The 18,516-nt window shown below is 39.9% G+C and overlaps 1 protein-coding gene across 1 annotated transcript in view; it reads right to left on the minus strand.

Annotated features, from left to right (window-relative positions):
• Positions 1-18,516, minus strand: part of AK5 (adenylate kinase 5) — a 254,653-nt gene that overhangs the window by 50,352 nt on the left and 185,785 nt on the right. Inside the window, exons 9-10 of the mRNA XM_057715801.1 lie at positions 15,420-15,462; positions 10,154-10,198 (exon numbers count right to left, since the gene is read on the minus strand). Of these exons, the coding sequence (XP_057571784.1) occupies positions 10,154-10,198; positions 15,420-15,462 (88 nt within the window). The remainder of the gene's footprint in view (positions 1-10,153; positions 10,199-15,419; positions 15,463-18,516) is intronic.

Below are 18,516 nucleotides of genomic sequence, written 5' to 3' on the forward strand. Positions count from 1 at the left end.
ATTTTATTTAAACTTTCCCGGATGGAAATTCTCTCCTCCCTTGCCTTCTATGACACCATTTGTTCTTGTTTTCTGCTTTCCTCTGTTTCCTCCTTTGGCTCTGGCATGGGTGTTTCCAGGCCTCCAGATCTCAGCTTTCCTCTAGCCCCCCTCTACCCAAGCTCACTGGGCAATCTCTATGACATACATGATGGCTTCATCTACCATTGATATCCTGGTGAATTCCACATCTCTGTCTATAGGCAGAACTTGTATTCTGGGTACCAGATCTCAAAACCACTTGTTTAATGGACATTACCTCTGGATGTCCCATAAGCATCTCAATCTTGAAATGTTTAGAACTGAACACTTTACAGCTTCCCAAAACCCACTTCTTCCCCGCATTCCTTATCTCCTTGAATGGTACCTCTGTTCACTTAGTTGTCTAAACCAGCCAGTTTTGAGTCATGCTAATTCTTCTCATTCACCTGTACCCATAATGGATCTTTAAATCCTGCTGAATCTATGCCCTACAATCTCTTGGATCTGTTTCTTCTTTTCCCTTTCAACTACCTCCTTGTTCCTCACCTGTATGACCATCCAGATGACCTGTGGACTGGCCTCCCCACCGTAGCCTTGGCTCCCTTTCCCTGCTGCCACTGTGCTCTTTCTGAAACCTGGGTCTGATGACACGTGATTGAGGAAAAGCCCTGATGGCTCCTCACTGCTGTAGGATTTTCATATTTCTTAGCCTGGTGTTTACAGCCTTTCACATTCCAGACCTTGTCCCGTCTCCAGCTCTGCCTCTCACCACTTCACACCCCCTCACCTCTGGGGCTCCCTCTTGCACACTTGTTCCCTCTCTGTACTGTGGACACACCCCAATTGTCTTCCCACTTGCACTTGGCCAATTCCTTTTCTTCCTCAGAACTCAGCTCTGACGTCCCCTCTCCACCCTCACATCCTGACTTCACCTTTCTCTCCATCAACTATGTTTCTGTCATTGTGTGTACCAAGCTGTGCTACTTCTTTGTTCCCTCCCCACAATGTGAGCTCCTTGAGGTTAGGGAGCCTTGTCTTTTATCTTTGTATGCTTAAGTCTATCACTTTGCTGATATGTAGTAGAAACTCAAAAACTGTATCAAATGAATTAATGAAAGTCACCCAAAGGAATATATACCTAATGGAAGAATTTAATATAGCAGCAAGGGAAGAGATTTATCATCAGGGGAGTTTAAGCAGCCCCCTTAATGTCTATGTGTCCTTTAGCTTAGGCTATTTTTTTCTCCACCTCCATACTAAGCCATCGTTTGAGATCAATATGGAAACAAGGTACTCCATCCAACCCACAAGAAAACTCCAGAAGTACCACATTGTCAGATCCACCCATCACCACATCCTCAAACATCTGCTAGTTGTTGCCCTTGGCCTTCTGAAATAGTTTTGGTAAAGCTCACAAAAAGATACCCATAATATGTCTTAGTACAAGATGCAATGTATATTCTGAAATCATTGTGCTTTGGGAGGGGTTCAGTAATGGTTCAGATATTTTTATGGGTTCAAATTGTTTCCTTTTTTGAAGTTAATATGGAACTTCACATAACTGGGAGAGACATAGCTGGGGCACTCAGAGGTCTTCTTCGTTGACATTCATTTGATATCATTACTTTGTCATAGTTTTCAGACATCAATAGGTAGATATACAGGAACAAAGTAAAATAGAAACTTGAGGTACTTATTCTAATAATTATGGCAAACCCTTCCCTCATCTACTGTATTCTCACAACTTCTCCTAGATTTTGGCCTCCTCACTCTATATTAACATACACTTCTAGAGCACGTGTTTGAAGTCTGAGAAACTTGGTCCGAGTCCTAACTCTGCCACTTAGTAACGGTGCAACCTTAGGAACGTTACTTAACCTTTCTGAACCTCCATTTCTTCATCTGCAAAATGGGAAAGAATATGAGTCCTGATGATTGATCTGAGGATTAAATAAGATAATACGTTTAAAGGTGGCACAGTATATGAAACATAGTGTTCCCAGCATTTGTTAGTTTTAATATTGTTATAAGGTAAATAAAATAAATATTTCTGAGGTAGAGGATGGGAACTTTGGCTTACTCAGTTGCCTTCAGGCTTCATTTCCTTGGGGCCATGTCTCTGTGTACATGCTTCCAGTTAAGAAAACAGTTTGCAACATGTCAACTCATTGGCTACTAAGCTTGGGGTGAACAGAGAACAAACATTATTTTGCCATTTGAAATAAATGCAGAGAGGCTAGGAGGTGAGCGGCCAAGATGCAGAGTAGAAGGACCCTAAGCTCAGCTCCTCTCAAGAGCACACCAAAATCACAGCAATCTGCAGAATGACCGTCGTTGAAAAAGACTGAAACCTACCAGAAAAGATCCTCTACAGCTAAAGGCATAAAGAGAGAACCACAACGAGGCTGGTAGGAGGGGCAGACTTGAGATATAATCAAATCCCATACCCTTGGGTGGGCGACCCACAGACTGGAAAATAATTATATTATAGAGAGGCTAAGGGATTGGTCCAAGGGCACACTGAGCTTGGATACAAACACAAGATTTTGGGTGTTCTCTCATCTTCAGTGGTAGGTCTTGAGTCCCTAGCATCTGCCAGTGTCCACTGATCATTCTTCAAGGGTCTTGGAACAAGCAAAAGGGGCTTTCAGTGAGTCAAGCTTGGAGATGTGGCCTTGACTGAGTGAACAGGCTCAGTACCTAAAACTTCACCAGGTGACTCTGTTGGTGAGTTAATGGCATTTCCAAAAAATCTCAACAAATGGATAGGGAGACAGTGAATGTGAGGGTGTGAGGTCTCCTTCACTTTCTCTAGTAAAACTTACTCATGCTCTTCTCTTTTTAGTAATAATTTGCCCTTCTGGATGACTCAATTAACTCAGCAACATTCTTTTCTTTAAGGAAATAATTATAAAAACATGGGAAAATAAAAACCTTTCTGCAATGTCATGCAGTGTTTCAAGGATTGTTTAATGTCTTTTTGAACCTCACAGTTCTTTAAGCGTAGTGAACCCTTGATAAAGGTTTATTAATTTGGTGTTTATATGAAGTGTTTTGTTCTAGTCAAACAATACTTAGAGCTTTTTGCAGTGAAACGGTTTATGTAATTAAGTAGGTTTACTGTCAGTACACAATGCCTGCATTTCTCCAACATTAGAAAGATATCCCATTGGTTTGTAAAAGCATTTGAAGGTGTCTTGGAAAGTGGCCCAATGTCTCTCTTCCCACCCTGAACGGCCTGGACTTTGAAAATATAGGTGTTGGCCAAGGTGAGTGCCAAAGGGGCCCTTAGTAACTGCTTCCCTTCAGGGGAGAAAGAGCTGTGGCAATCATGTGGTTGTGTCTAGACTGGGGGTGATGCTTCCCAGTTAGGGCGGCTGCAGGCTTTGGAGTCAGATGGAAATACTTCTCTATGTGAGCCCAGCCTAGCTCATGAGCTGCCTGTTTTCTCTTCATAGAGGAAACTCAACCAAGTCTAGTCTGGGTTTTCTTAGTCTAATCCAATGATTTCTGATAACGCTGATAGTCCAGTTCTTTGTGTCCCCCCCACATTTGTATGTTAAATCCTAAAGCCCAATATGATGGTATTAGGATGTGGGGCCTTTGGGAGGTGCTTAGGTCACGAGGGTGGAGACCTCGTGAATAGGATTAGTGTCCTTATAAAAGAGGATCCAGAGAACTCCCTAGCCCCTTCCACCACGTGAGGACACAGAAGACAGCTGTATAGGAACCAGGAAGTGGGTTCTCAGCAGTCACCGAATCTGTTGCTGCTTTGGTCTTAGACTTCCTGTCTCTAGAACAGTGAGAAATAGATTTCTGTTTTTTAGTCTATATATTTTGTTATAACAGCCCAAGTGGACTTATAGAAGTTCCAAGTTCAATCTCCAAGTCAGAGCTGTCTCCCATCTAGATGGTTTTTTCACCCTTCCTCCAGTCCTGGTCTTCCTGGTGCTGTTGGTCCCCCGAGGTTGTCCCCTCTACCTTCCATTCAGCCCCTGCTCTGGAGTCTCCTGCTGCTACTCCTGATGCAATTCTCTTTGCCAGTTTTCACAAGCACCCAGACTTTCCTTTCAGGCATTCCTGGACCACTGGGTACAGAGAAACGTTCAGAACTTTTCCAGGCCCACAGGAGCCCAGAGAAACAGGGACTTTCAGTAGATGCACCCTTTTTCCCTGCTTCCTCACATTTGTGAGGTTATTTGCTTTTGAAAGGACAAGTGAAAACAAGGCACAAGGGACTTTGTTCCTCCAACCTCTCCCAAACGCTAAGTCTGGGGTTTCATATAGCTGCTCAACAACACCCTCCCCACCCCAAACCCAATTAACCCTAGGGTTCTCAAAATACGGTCCAAAGACTTCGGTCCCCTATTTTCATTGCAACATAAAGAGGTTATTTGCTTTTCACTGATGGTGCAAAAGCAATGGCTGTAAACCTGCAGCGCCAATCAAAGCCAATTATTCTAGTATTCTTCACCACCATGAACTCACAGTAAAAAAAAAAAAAGAAAAAGAAAGAAAGAAAAAAAATGCCGTTGTTATTTAAGAATACTCTTGATGAAGCAATGAAAAAGTTTAATTTAATTTTGACCTTTAATTACATGTCATTGTAATATTTTGTGTGACAAAATGGGAAGATATGTAAGGCAGTTCAGCACATCCAGTTACATTTAATGGTTTTTTCAAGAAAAGCACTGTGTGATTGTTTGAGTTGTTGAACTAGTTGTTTTTTCAGCTGAACACCATTTTTACCTTCTGAAAGACTGAAAAACAGATAAAACTATGGTTTTTCAGACCTGAGTATCTGGCAGACATTTTCTCGAAAAGAACTCGATGATGGGTGATGACTTAGAAGAGTGGGAGAGGGAGGGTGGGAAGGAGTCACGGGGAGGGAGGAGATATGGGGATATATGTATAAATACAGCTGATTCACTTTGTTGTACAGCAGAAGCTGGCACAACAGTGTAAAGCAATTATACTCCAATAAAGAGCTCAAAAAAAAAAAAAAAAGCTAATAAAGTAAGCCTGTCACTTCAAGGAAAACAACTTGCAGCATCTTTGCTGATGATAAAATCCAAGGTTTCAAGCCCCGGCTCCATCACTTACTAGTAAATTACTTAACTCTCTGACGTCTTACTTGAAAAGAAGGATGGCGATAATACTCCATAGAGCAGATACAAGTATTAAGTAAGATAACATCATAAAGCACTTTGTACAGTGCCTGCTGTGTGTTAAGTGTTCAGTGAACACTGGCTTCTATTATAGCTGTATTGAGTTAAAACAATCAGATTTGGTTCTCATTTGTAATTTGACCAAATATATGAGTCAATTAAAAAAATGTTTAACCTGATCTCCAAGGAAATACTCTCTAAAAATTAGATTTATTCATAGTTCTTTAATCATAGGGCAACTATGAACTGACAAGAGACCATAATAAAATAATGACAGGCATTGAGATACTGGATTTTAAGCAAAAATTCTCATTTCTCTAGTTTTTCTCCAGGAAATAAATAGAGCTAGTTGTGCAGTGGTTAAAAAATGCACAGAATAACACAAAATGTTATACAAGTACCTCCCAAAGCTGACTATTTAAATGCAGTGGATCAGCACCCATGCCATGGTACACAAGGCCATCTGTGTTCCTGCCACACTGAAAGCTAAAGCCATTGAATGGTGTCTTGATCATTACACCATTAGTCTCATACCTCACCTGTAAAGTCAGATGATTTTCCAAACTGAAGCACTTCTACCAAGGATTTGGATAGGAATTAATGGGAATCCAGGTTACGTTACATTTGGGGGATAGGCAGGGCCATGAAACGCAAAGAAGGGAAAAAGAAGCCAAAATAGATTGGACAATAGCAAGCTAATGATCAAGAGATTTAAAAAAAGAAAAACGGAAAGAAATGTACCAGAAAAGGTTGTGAAAAACTGTAGGAGCCAGTTAATGGGATGTCATGAGGCTCTTAAAGGTATTTTTGCATTTTCCAAATAACTTTCTGTTTTCAGCAATGATCACGTCCCAGTCTTGTACAATACATCAGCACAGTTCTTCTATCTTGTTAGTGAACAACCATAGAACCTTTTTTCAATCGTTTTGATCACCAGGCCCTATCCTGTGAGATCCCTTATCTGTTCTTTGGAAGGCATGTCTCTATAAATAGCTACTGAGCTGCCTTCTTCACGAACAAAGAGGTAATATTTTTCACACAGCATTCAAAGGGCTAACTAGGTCCATCCTTATCACTTTTTCCTTTGGTCCAGACGGTACACTTTCTCTGAACATTTTTTCCACTCTGATGGCGGTCAGTGCAATTTCTTGCCCCCACTTAAAACTATTTTGCAAATGAGCAAGAAATAGCATCAGCTTGGGGGTGGGGAGGAGTTGGTGTTGCTTGTTCTCCGTGAGACGGCAGCAGCCACATGGCATAAGAAGCATCTGATTAGGCTCATAATTAACCTGAAAACCATCCTGCCAGAAGCAGCCTCTGCAGCAGTAACCTGCCTGTCAGTTCCAGTCCGGGAATTCCAATTGCTATTTCAGTTGTTATGGAAACTGACCACACTGCCTCCCAAAGAATTCATTATTCCAACAAATATTTGTTGTTCTAGTCATTCTGGGGCATCTAAATGAGTGATACAGACATAGAGATGGAGCAGCACAGAGGAGGAAGGCTGGAGATCAGAGAAGACCTCACAGAGACCTAGGACTTAGACCTGACCTTGGAGCATGATTAGTCAGGGGATAAGGCATTTCAAGTGAGAGGACTGGCAAAAGTGAGGAAAGTTCAAGAGATAGCAGTGGTGTAGGTCGGGTTGGGCTGAAGACTCGTGTGGGTGGTCTCCCTGAGACCAGCAGGGAGAGAGCTTTGGAGGCCAGGCTAAGGAGTTGGACCTTTCTGTGGACAAAAAGGAACCAGGAGACTTTAAACCAGGATACTTTAATTAATATTAATTTATTTAATAATTGAATTAATTTATTAATTTAATTAATAATATTATCTTAAGACTAACAGTGAAGATGTCAACCTAGCTTCTGGCTAATACTACAACTCTACTTGGTAGATGTCAAGACAATAATTTGAAAAGCGAAAAATTCAGCCATCTTCTCGTATAGACAAAACCACAGTTGTTTTACTGAAATCAGCTGACTCTTGTTGATTAAAGCGCATCAAAACTGCTATGGGTGTGTTGAAGACATCCTGAGTATTTTTACGAGCTTCAAATTGACCTGCAATCACACAGCATCAAAATACCACCCTGCCATCTGTGGGGAAAGCACAGCTGACCCTTGGACAACGTGGGGGTTAGGGGTGCTAACCCTCCCCACACTTGAAAGTCCATGCATGACTTACAGTCAGCTCTCTGAACACCTGGTTCCTGTGGGTCCATGTTTTGAATCCGTGGATTTAACCAACCCGGACTGGGTAGTACTGTAGTATTTACTACTGAAAAAACAATCCGCGTGTAAGTGGACCCGCGCAGTTCCAATCCGTGTTGTTCAAGGTTTAAGTGTATTTAGAACTAAGGCCTTAATTTTCAAGCAGCATCCAGTAAATAGCCTAGAAGAAGAGCTATCATTTTTCTTCTTATTGCAGTTGCTTTGTATTTGGCCCAAATAGTTAGCTGAAATCTTTTTTACTAGAATAGTGACTGACCAACAAGTTGAAGTACAGGAGAGTTTGGTTGATATATTAAAAAAAAAACAATACCCTTTATTCAGACAGCATTTTTTAGTGTGGTCTGTGGACCCTTGAGGGTCTTAAGGTTTGTCTGGTGCCAGGCTTTTTTTTTTCTTGACCTCACCACATGGCATGTGGAATCTTAGTTTCCCGACCAAAGATCAAACCCACGTCCCCTGCATTTGTAAGTGCGGTGTCTTAACCACTGGGTCACCAGGGGAGTTCCTCATGCCAGATTTTATATTGTGCTATTTTGCCTTATGAAGGGCACAGGACTTAGTAACAGGTGAGCTGAGATCTTTAGGCTTGGCTAGATAGAAGCTATATTTGAAAATACACTCAAAATTCAACTGTGGTGCTAAACAATGGGTAAATCTGAAATAACATTATTCCTAGACACAATAACAACCACCACAAAACATGCTGTACTCTTTTTAAAAGCTTTTTTTGGACCACATTATTAAAAACACAGATTTCTATGTGATAATAAAGGCTCATTCTTTGGATTCCTGAACTTCAAGTTCAAAGAGTCCCCCCTTTTTCCTAATTTGGCCTCTAAGATAAAAGCTGGACAGAAAGTATAATTTATTGTGTATAGTCTAGATGCCAAGATAATTGATTAAAATTTGTGTGGAAAGGGGAATTTTCTTTGAAGTTATGATGATGAGTTTCTTTTCAGTAAGGAAGCCATAATGTACTTTTACTTTCTGAAAAGAATGTAAAGTAAGTACAGCAATAGTCCATCCAGTTCCCAAGGCTAAGGTCAACTAGAGACAAGCAGGTCAGAAACAGAACTCAGGCTGAGCTCGAGAATTCTCACTGCTTAGACACGCTGTTCTCTTTGGCTAGAATTCTTTCTCTCACCTCCCAGTAATCTCTTCAGTCACCCATCTCTTCCTTTAGTTCCCACCTTAAATGTCACTTTCACAGGGCCTTCTCTGATTACCCATTTTTACCTCAAACACCCCAATCAGCTTGTTTGCTGTTTCATCTCTGTGTTTCCTTCCCAATACTTTTCAGGGTTTGTGATAATAATTTGATCAGTTCTCCTTTTCCTCTAAGATGGAAGCTCTGTGATCCCTGCTCACCGCCCAGCGTGGGTCCAATATTCAGCAAGTAGTTTGTGGATGATTAAATGTGGGGGACTGTCTAGGGTGACAGCCCACATAACTCAGTGGTGGGGGTGAGGAGGGCCCTGAAATGGGGAACCACAGCCATGGACCCTGGTCTCCTCTCTGCCACTAATTGTTTGAATGACCTTGATCAAACCCCTTAAATTCTCTGCGACTCAGTTTTCTCATCTGACAATGAAGGAGATTTACTGAGAGCTTTCCAAGGAAGCATCCTGACTTTAGGGTGCAAGATTCTAAGTACATCTGATTATATTTCTAGGAAGCCGAGAACTGTTCTTTTTCCCATTCATTGAGGAGGTGTGGACCTTTTCATTATTTCTGAATATAAATAGGTATTTTCTGAAAAATGTACAGGTGGGTGTATCAACTTTTCTATAGACTTCAATAATTAGAGGGAAAAGCACTAAGTTTTGGGAGGTGCTCTGACGATATTTTATCCTATTCTGCGTAATTTTAACTGCTGCACAACTAGTCCTATTTATCCCCGTGAGAAAAACTGGAAATCTGGCTCTCACACTAGTAAATTCTGTGACCTTGGACAAGTTCCTTAAACTTCTGATGCTCACTTTTCTTGTCTGTGTAATAGATATGTAATAGGGATGGACCATCAACCTGTAGGATTGTAAGGATGAAAGGAGATAACTTAGAACATAACAGGTGCTCAGAAAATGCTGGTTAACCTCAAATGAATTTTATCCCACAATTAGTTTTCCAATGAGTTTCATTGTACTAGGGCACAAAACAAATGAGATTGTTTTTGTTGTTAGCTGTGTGCAATGCAGGGTATTGCTATTGAGGTATATTTGTTTTTTGGTCTAATTTTTTTTTTTATTATTAGAGTCAACATATGTGGAATAACTCTGTCAAGTTTCTAAACCCTTACTCTTTTAAGAAAAAGAGTAAGGGTTTTTATTTTATTTTTTTAAGCTCTTTATTATTGAGGTATATTTGAATATGTGGTCACTGACATTTTTAGTTTAGGGAGGAGCGGATCATTGTTCAGATAGAAAATGTGTTAGATTTTAACAGACGGCATCCTCTTACCCATGGGATTATAATGCATTTTATTATCCTAGAGCTAAACTCAGGAGTTTGACACTCTTTAGAGTCCTACTTAGTCTATGCTGAAAAGATACAAAGCCAAAGCAACATTAAACTGTATAAATGAAAGGAACAATCTGGAAGCCTTGGGGGTGTAATCTTGACTAAAAAAAGAACAAGACTTCAAAACAGGTTGAAAAACACTTCAAAATAGTGTTTTTTCCTTACCACGTTTTATTATTAGCAATTACATTTGAAAATTTGAGGGCTGTTACTCACCAATCATGAAGATAATTTTACACTTTCTCAAATCTTCCATGAAACCTTTAAAAAAAGAATAATTTAAGTTATACAGCAAGAAAAACTGTATTGAAACCCTGGTTTTATAATACATAGTATATAGTATTATATACGATTATATTATGTATTACAGTATATGGTATTATATACAATAAATATAGAATAGATAGCATAGCAATGAAACAAAAATCATGAAGGTGGTGAGTGAGAACTGAATCTTGGGAACCGCTGCTTTAAGGCAAAGAAATGATTAGGGATTTTTGGCAAAGTGAGAAACTCTGCAGAGTTTGTGGAGCCCTAAACGATTTCCAGTTGTCATCGTTCTAAATGGTGAAAAACTGAAAGAATTCCCTCTAAGAACAGGAACAAGACAAGGGTGCCCACTCTCACCATTATTATTCAACATAGTTTTGGAGGTTTTAGCCACAGCAATCAGAGAAGAAAATGAAATAAAAGGAATACAAATTGGAAAAGAAGTAAAATTGTCACTCTTTGCAGATGACATGATATTACACATAGAAAACCCTAAAGACTCTACCAGAAAACTGCTAGCACTAATCGATGAATTTAGTAAAGTAGCAGGATACAAAATTAATGCACAGAAATCTCTTGCATTCCTATACACTAACAACGAAAAAGCAGAAAGAGAAATTAAGGAAACTCTCCCATTTACCATTGCAACAAAAAGAATAAAATACCTAGGAATAAACCTGCCTAAAGAGGCAAAAGACCTGTATGGAGAAAACTATAAGACACTGATGAAAGAAATCAAAGACAATACAAACAGATGGAGAGACATACCACGTTCTTGGACTGGAAGACTCAACATTGTGAAAATAACTATCCTACCCAAAGCAAGTTACAGATTCGCCACAATCTCTATCAAATTACCAATGGCATTTTTCACAGACCTAGAACAAGAAATCTTATGATTTGTATGGAAACGCAAAAGACCCTGAATAGCCAAAGCAATCTTGGGAAGGAAAGATGGAGTTGGTGGAATTAGGCTTCCTGACTTCAAACTACACTACAAGGCCACAGTGATCAAGACAGTATGGTACTGGCACAAAAATAGAAAGGAAGATCAATGGAACAGAATAGAGAACTCAGAGATAAACCCAAGCACATATGGGTACCTTATCTTTGACAAAGGAGGCAAGAATATACAATGGAAAAAAGACAGCCTCTTCAATAAGAGGTGCTGGGAAAATTGCACAGCAACATGTAAAAGAATGAAATTAGAACACTTCCTAACACCATACACAAAAATAAACTCCAAATGGATTAAAGACCTACATGGAAGGCCAGACATTATAAAACTCCTAGAGGAAAACATAAGCAGAACACTCTATGACATACATCAAAGCAAGATCCTTTTTGACCCACCTCCTAGAATAATGGAAATAAAATCAAGAATAAACAAATGGGACCTAATGAGACTTAAAAGCTTTTGCACAGTGAAAGATACCATAAACAAGACAAGAAGACAACCCTCCGAATGGGAGAAAATACTTGCCAACGAAGCAACGGACAAAGAATTAACCTCCAAAATATACAAGCAGCTCATGCAGCTTAATATCAAAAAAGCAAATAACCCAATCCACAAATGGGCGGAAGACCTAAACAGACATTTCTCCAAAGAAGATATGCAGATGGCCAACAAACATATGAAAAGATGCTCAACATCACTAATCATTAGAGAAATGCAAATCAAAGCCACAATGAGGTATCACCTCAAATTGGTCAGAACGGCCATCATCACAAAATCTGGAAACAACAAATGTTGGAGAGGGTGTGGAGAAAAGGGAACTCTCCTGCACTGTTGGTGGGACTGTAAGTTGGTACAGCCACTATGGAAAACAGTTTGGAGGGTCCTTAAAAACTAAAAATAGAACTACCATATGATCCAGTAATCCCACTGCTGGGCATATACCCTGAGAAAACCATAATCCCAAAAGAAACATGTATCATAATGTTTATTGCAGCACTATACAATAGCCAGGACATGGAAACAACCTAAATGCCCATCAACAAATGAATGGATACAGAAGATGTGGCATATATATACAATGGAATATTACTCAGCTATAAAAAGGGATGAGATGGAGCTATATGTCATGAGGTGGATAGACCTAGAATCTGTCATACAGAGTGAAGTAAGTCAGAAAGAGAAAGACAAATACTGTATGCTAACTCATATATACGAAATTTAAAAATGGTACTGATGAACTCAGTGACAAGATAAAAATAAGGATACAGATGCAGAGAACGGACTGGAGATCTCGAGGTTTGGGGGGGCGGGGGGTGAAGGGGAACCTTAGACAAAGTGAGAGAGTAGCATGGACATATATACACTACCAACTGTAAAATGGGTGGCCAGTGGGAAGTTGCTGTATAACAAAGGGAGTTCAGCTCGATGATGGATGATGCCTCCGAGGACTGGGACGGGGAGGGTGGTGGGGAGTCTCAGGAGGGAGGGGATACGGGGATATGTGTATAAATACAGATGATTGACCTTGGTGTACCTCAAAAACTGGTACAAGAGTGTAAAGCAATTATATTCCAATAAAAAAAATCTAGAAACAATAAATGTTGGAGAGGGTGTGGAGAAAAGGGAACTCTCCTGCACTGTTGGTGGGAATGTAAGTTGGTACAGCCACTATGGAAAACAGTTTGGAGGGTCCTTAAAAAACTAAAAATGGAACTACCATATAATCCAGTAATCCTACTACTGGGCGTATACCCTGAGAAAACCATAATACAAAAAGAAACATGTACCATAATGTTCATTGCAGCACTTTTTACAATAGCCAGGACATGGAAGCAACCTAAATGCCCTTCAACAGATGAATGGATAAGGAAGATGTGGCATATATATACAATGGAATATTACTCAGCCATAGAAAGGAATGAAATGGAGCTATATGTAATGAGGTGGATAGACCTAGAGTCTGTCATACAGAGTGAAGTAAGCCAGAAAGAGAAAAACAAATATTGTATGCTAACTCATATATATGGAATCTAAAAAAAAAAAAAAAAAGGTACTGATGAACCCAGTGACAGGGCAAGAATAAGGATGCAGATGCAGAGAATGGACTGGAGGACACGGGGTTGGGGGGGCGGGGGGCGAAGGGGAAGCTGGGACGAAGTGAGAGGGTAGCATAGACATATATACACTACCAACTGTAAAACAGATAGCTAGTGGGAAGTTGCTGTATAACAAAGGGAGATCAACTTGATGATGGGTGATGCCTTAGAGGGCCAGGACAGGGAGAGAGGGAGGGAGTCGCGGGAGAGAGGGGATATGGGGATATATGTATAAATAGAGCTGATTCACTTTGGTGTACCTCAAAAACTGGTACAAGAGTGTAAAGCAATTATATTCCAATAAAGAGCTTACAAAAAAATAAAATAATAATAATAAAAAAAAGATTTCCAGTTGTCATGTGGTGTAGTAGGTAGTCATGAGGTGGTTCATTTATATACACAATGCTACATTTTTGCAGGAATCCACTTTTAGCTGAGTGAAAGGTCCAACTCTACCAGAGAGAGATAAAGACAGAGAGAGAGAGAGAGAGAAAGAGAGAGAGAGTGTAGATAGGGCAGGAAGAATTGAGTAGGCAGAAAGAGCTGGAATTAGAGGAAAGAAGTGAATTTGGGGGTCTTTGGAACCATTTGATTCTCACACTAACGGATTTTTTTTTTGGTTACTTTTCTTTTAAAGCAAACAGCTGCTTCTATCTCTTTATGGAGTAGCCCATGGTGACTGGAAAAATTCTATATTATCTGGAGCTTTCTATTAAAGGCAGATAGACTGATGCTCTTAACGCGTGGGACCAAATGGTCATCTCACGTTCTCCACTCATCTAGTTTACTTTTTTTTTCTAGTTTACTTTTATGAAGCTGAGCAATTTTTAATGTATTTGCAATCTAGGAAAGTGGTTATTATTACTAAATAGTAGTGTGGTTCTATCTTATTCCAGTTTTAGAAAATAGTTATTTTTAAAAATTAATGAAGGTACATACATTCATATAATGTGGTCATTACAAATTGAATTTCTAGACAGTTTTTTAATGACATGGGAATATTCTTATGCTATGATAGACACAAAATATTGGAGATAATGTTTGTATACACACGTTTTCTCATTTATGTAAAAATAGGTATATAGACAATACACTGCAATAAAATAAACCAGAATGTTACCCATGATTATTTAGAGGTCATAAGGTTTTATATGGCTCTATTTTCTACCTTAAAAAAATTTCCACACGAATGTGTGTTAATTTTATAACCAGCAAAAAAGGAAACTTTATTCGGCAATCAATCAATCCCTATCCAGTTGGGACTGAGTTGATTATTTGCACTTGGCTCATGTTTATGTGCCTTTTCCCTGTGAATCACCATGATGTCATTTGATGCCTGTGATTTTCATATACTGCCTTGCCATTATCATCAAATGATACTTACCTACCACCTCATGCTCCTGGATCCGCAGGATTAGAGCTGGGGTTATTTACAAAGCCAATTCACTTACTTGTATGTGCTCCCAGTCAATGTAAATATATTTCCACGGACTGTAATTATAACAACATTTATTACAGAGTGGAAATGTTAGACGGTATTTTTCCTAGGGTAATCATGAACCTTTTTTGGACAAACTCAAATTCACATAATTTTATCTATTTTCAGTTCCATGTGTAGATAATTGGATTTTTTTAGTTTTGGCAAGACTTTTAATGTGACAAAATTATAAAGCAGTATAATCTGGGTGTTTCTTAGGTTGCATCCCAATGGTACACTGAAGAATAGTAACCACTATGCAGGAAAAGGACTTTCATGTTCCAGTAAAATCTGAAGAATGCTGAATTAAAGTTAGCCAGCTGTCTCCTGTGGGACATGTGGGAGCCTTGCTGTGCTGTTACATACAAGAATCTTCCAAAGGGGATTGGGTGTTGTGTTTTCCAAACATTATAACCAGAGTATCCTGTCTTCACTTAGCATCTCGGGGCTCATGTTCTCTGGGCAGTGTGGAAATGCATCTCTTAGTAAGGCATCTCTTTGATTCTTTACATGGACCAAGAGAGGAGAGATCCAAAGAGTCCCAATCTTAATCGCGTTCCCTGGCTAAGGGAAAAGTACATGTTGTTGGTAGTTTATTATCTCTTAGTTGTATTTAATAAACGAAACATGCTCAGAGCTACTAAAATGACAACTTTGGTCTGATCAGTAAAGGAAACTCACCTCCTATGGTGTCTTCTCCATACACATTTAACTGGTCATCACCCTGTTTATAAAAAATCAAAATGTTAGATGATAATATTAACAGGCATTGTGCTAAACTTCTTGCCAACATTAACATACTTAACCTTCCAAATGACTCTGTGAAGGAAGTACCATTATTATCCACCTTTTACATATGAAAACCATACTGAGTTCGAGAAGTTAGCTGCCCAAGGTCACACAGTAGTGAGGGACAAAGCCCAGATTTAAACCTGGGCTGTCTGTCCCCAGAGTTCATACTCTTTGTAAGTGGTGCAATATCTTGCCTTTTTTCTTTTTAAATTTATTTATTTATTTATTTTACTGGCTGTGTTGGGTCTTTTTTTTTGCTGTGTGCGGGCTTTCTTTAGTTGCGGTGAGTGGGAGCTACTCTTCGTTGTGCGCGGGCTCCTCATTGCCGTGGCTTCTCTTGTTGTGGAGCATGGGCTCTAGGCACGTGGGCTTCAGTAGTTGCAGCACATGGGCTCAATAGTTGTGGCTCACGGGCTCTAAAGCGCAGGCTCAATAGCTGTGGCGCACAGGCTTAGTTGCTCTGCAGCATGTGGGATCTTCCTGGAGCAGGGATCGAATCCGTTTCCCCTGCATTGGCAGGCGAATTCTTAACCACTGCGCCACCTAGGAAGCCCCTTGCCTTTTTTCTTGGTGCATAAATATCTGTGGTCAGAAAAGCTGATGTAAAGAAGAGAAAACCCTTCAGTACTTGAAGCTCACTGATAGCTGGAGTCACAGCTGTTTTATAAACAACTCCATGATTTACAGCTGGACTTGGCAAACGTTCTGCAAAGGCCCAGATAGTAAACATTTTCAGCACTGTGAGCCATACGCTCTCACCATTTGACCAACAGCCACAGTCTGCCAATCCCTGAACGAAAGCATGAAATAAGGGAAGTTGGAGTGACCAGCTTTGATTGATGCCTACCTTTTAAATATTCATTTTACTTTTTAATCAAGCAGCTACTCTATTTTCCTTACAGAAAAACCCATGATGGTTGGGGGAAAATCCAGAAAGAAAATTTGTAAAAAGGCATTGGTGAGATTTCTCACTCCCACCTATGGTCTCTATCCATCCCATTTTCTCACTCTCTCATCCCTTATAGAGAGCCACTCATAGAAGATTTTTGTGGGTATCTTTCCTGATACACAAAAACTAACTTCCAGTTATCTATGGATACACTTGAATGTAACTATATAATCTTATTACCTCCATTACACAGAAAGCAGCAAACATATTATATATGCATGTGTTTGTAATATACATACTAATCTGATAATACTGTTCTTCCCTTTGCTTTTTCACTTAGTATGTCCTGGAGAACCTTCTACATCAGTATGAATGTTCTTGGTTATGTAGTATTCTACTGCATGGAAAGTACCATAGTTGTTATTGTTTTTAACTAGTTCTTTACTGATGGGCCATTGAGTTGTTTGCAATCTCGGACTATTTTTGAAAAAGTAGCACAGCAAACTCATATAAATGTCATTTCACACATATACACCTGCAGGATAAATTCCCAGAGAGGGGGCTGTGCAGTCAATGGATAAATGTATTTATAATTTTGATAGATTTTTCTAAACTGCTCTCCCCAGAGGTTGTGTGATTTTTCAGGGACAGCCTGTGGCTCGTGCTTTACTCCAGCCTCTTGCCTCTAATTCGCTTTGATACAGGAGTCAGTTAAATGAGATTGCCTGGTTGCATTAATGCTCCTTTAGGTAAACTGTCACAAAAGCACTTTGTTTAAAAACAGAGCCTTGCCATCCTTTTTTAGAACATATGCCTTCAGGGCAACTTTACTGCTTGTCTTCTTAGATTTGCCTGTGTATCCAGAGTTATTCCAGCTGAGAGAAGAGTATTCAATGGACTGGTTATTCAGGGACGCATTTACATTAACTCCTTTCCATGAATAGAAAAAAAGTCCACTATTCCTCAATGAGCCTCTCCTGACTTCCCTTAGTGAAATCATTGCATTTTGCATTGCACAGGGATCATCTAATCCAACTCTATCACCCCTCCTCCCATTTTACAAATGAGGAAATTGATAGTTGCAGAGGCTATGTGAGGGGCCCGTGGCCATGTCATCCTGTTCTTAGTGAGGCCAGGGTTGGGATGAGAATCACATCTCCTACCACACAGATTTAGTCCCTAGAGATTTAATCCCATCAGCTTAGCTACCATAGGGGATCTGTTAGTGTCCTGCTGCTCACCTGGCTGGTACACTTGAGCTGCTGCTAAGAGCACACAAGAGTCTGGTCCCTCCCTCAAGCTGGGATGACTCTGGTATAAGTTGCTCCCCAGTGGTCCCCTTGAGATCAAGTTGAAGCTAATAGCCAGCTGGCCTCTCCGCCTGCCCTATGCTGCATCTCTCCCTGTCTCCTAGGAGCACACCTAATAACACACTTGCAAAGAATCCCCATCTTAGGCTCTGCTTCTAGGGAAGCCCACCTGAGACAGGGACCTATCTGAAGCAATTAATATGTTTGCCTAAGATGCAACTACATAAAAAGGGGCTCAATAGCCTTTGCTGGAAAATGATTGTTCAATCAGACTCTGCTTATTGCTTGTCAAATAGCTATTGAATATACTCAGGGAATGTTAATAGGAAACCACAAGGTCCTCTCCCTCAATTTTTAATATTATTGTTGAATTATCAGATTTACACTGACCTTATAGGCCAAACTGTATCAGATCTTTCTTGTACCTGGCTATCATGTCTTGGCAGTTTGATCAGGGTTAATCTGAATTCATAAAACAATGCACCAGGTTATAAAAGGGCCTATCTGATCTTTATTTGGCTTCTTGAATCTGACCTGTTTTTAGTCATAGCTCTCATTCATAGCTTTCTATTTTGTTTGCTCAAGTGCTTCAAATGAGCCCCAGCTTCATTTCCATGAATGCATCGATAGTGCACAAGTTTCTGGAGCATAGCTGCAACCATCAAAATCTCTCCGTCAGGAAACGCTGCACTGCACTCACTAGCATGAAAGCCCAGGTGAATGGGATGTTTGATGGCAGGGTGTTATTTTCCAGTGATGCTCAATAAACTTCATGATTCCAATGTGA

This window comes from Hippopotamus amphibius, chromosome 1 (assembly GCF_030028045.1).
Source record: "Hippopotamus amphibius kiboko isolate mHipAmp2 chromosome 1, mHipAmp2.hap2, whole genome shotgun sequence".
NCBI classification, from domain to species: Eukaryota; Metazoa; Chordata; class Mammalia; order Artiodactyla; family Hippopotamidae; genus Hippopotamus; species Hippopotamus amphibius.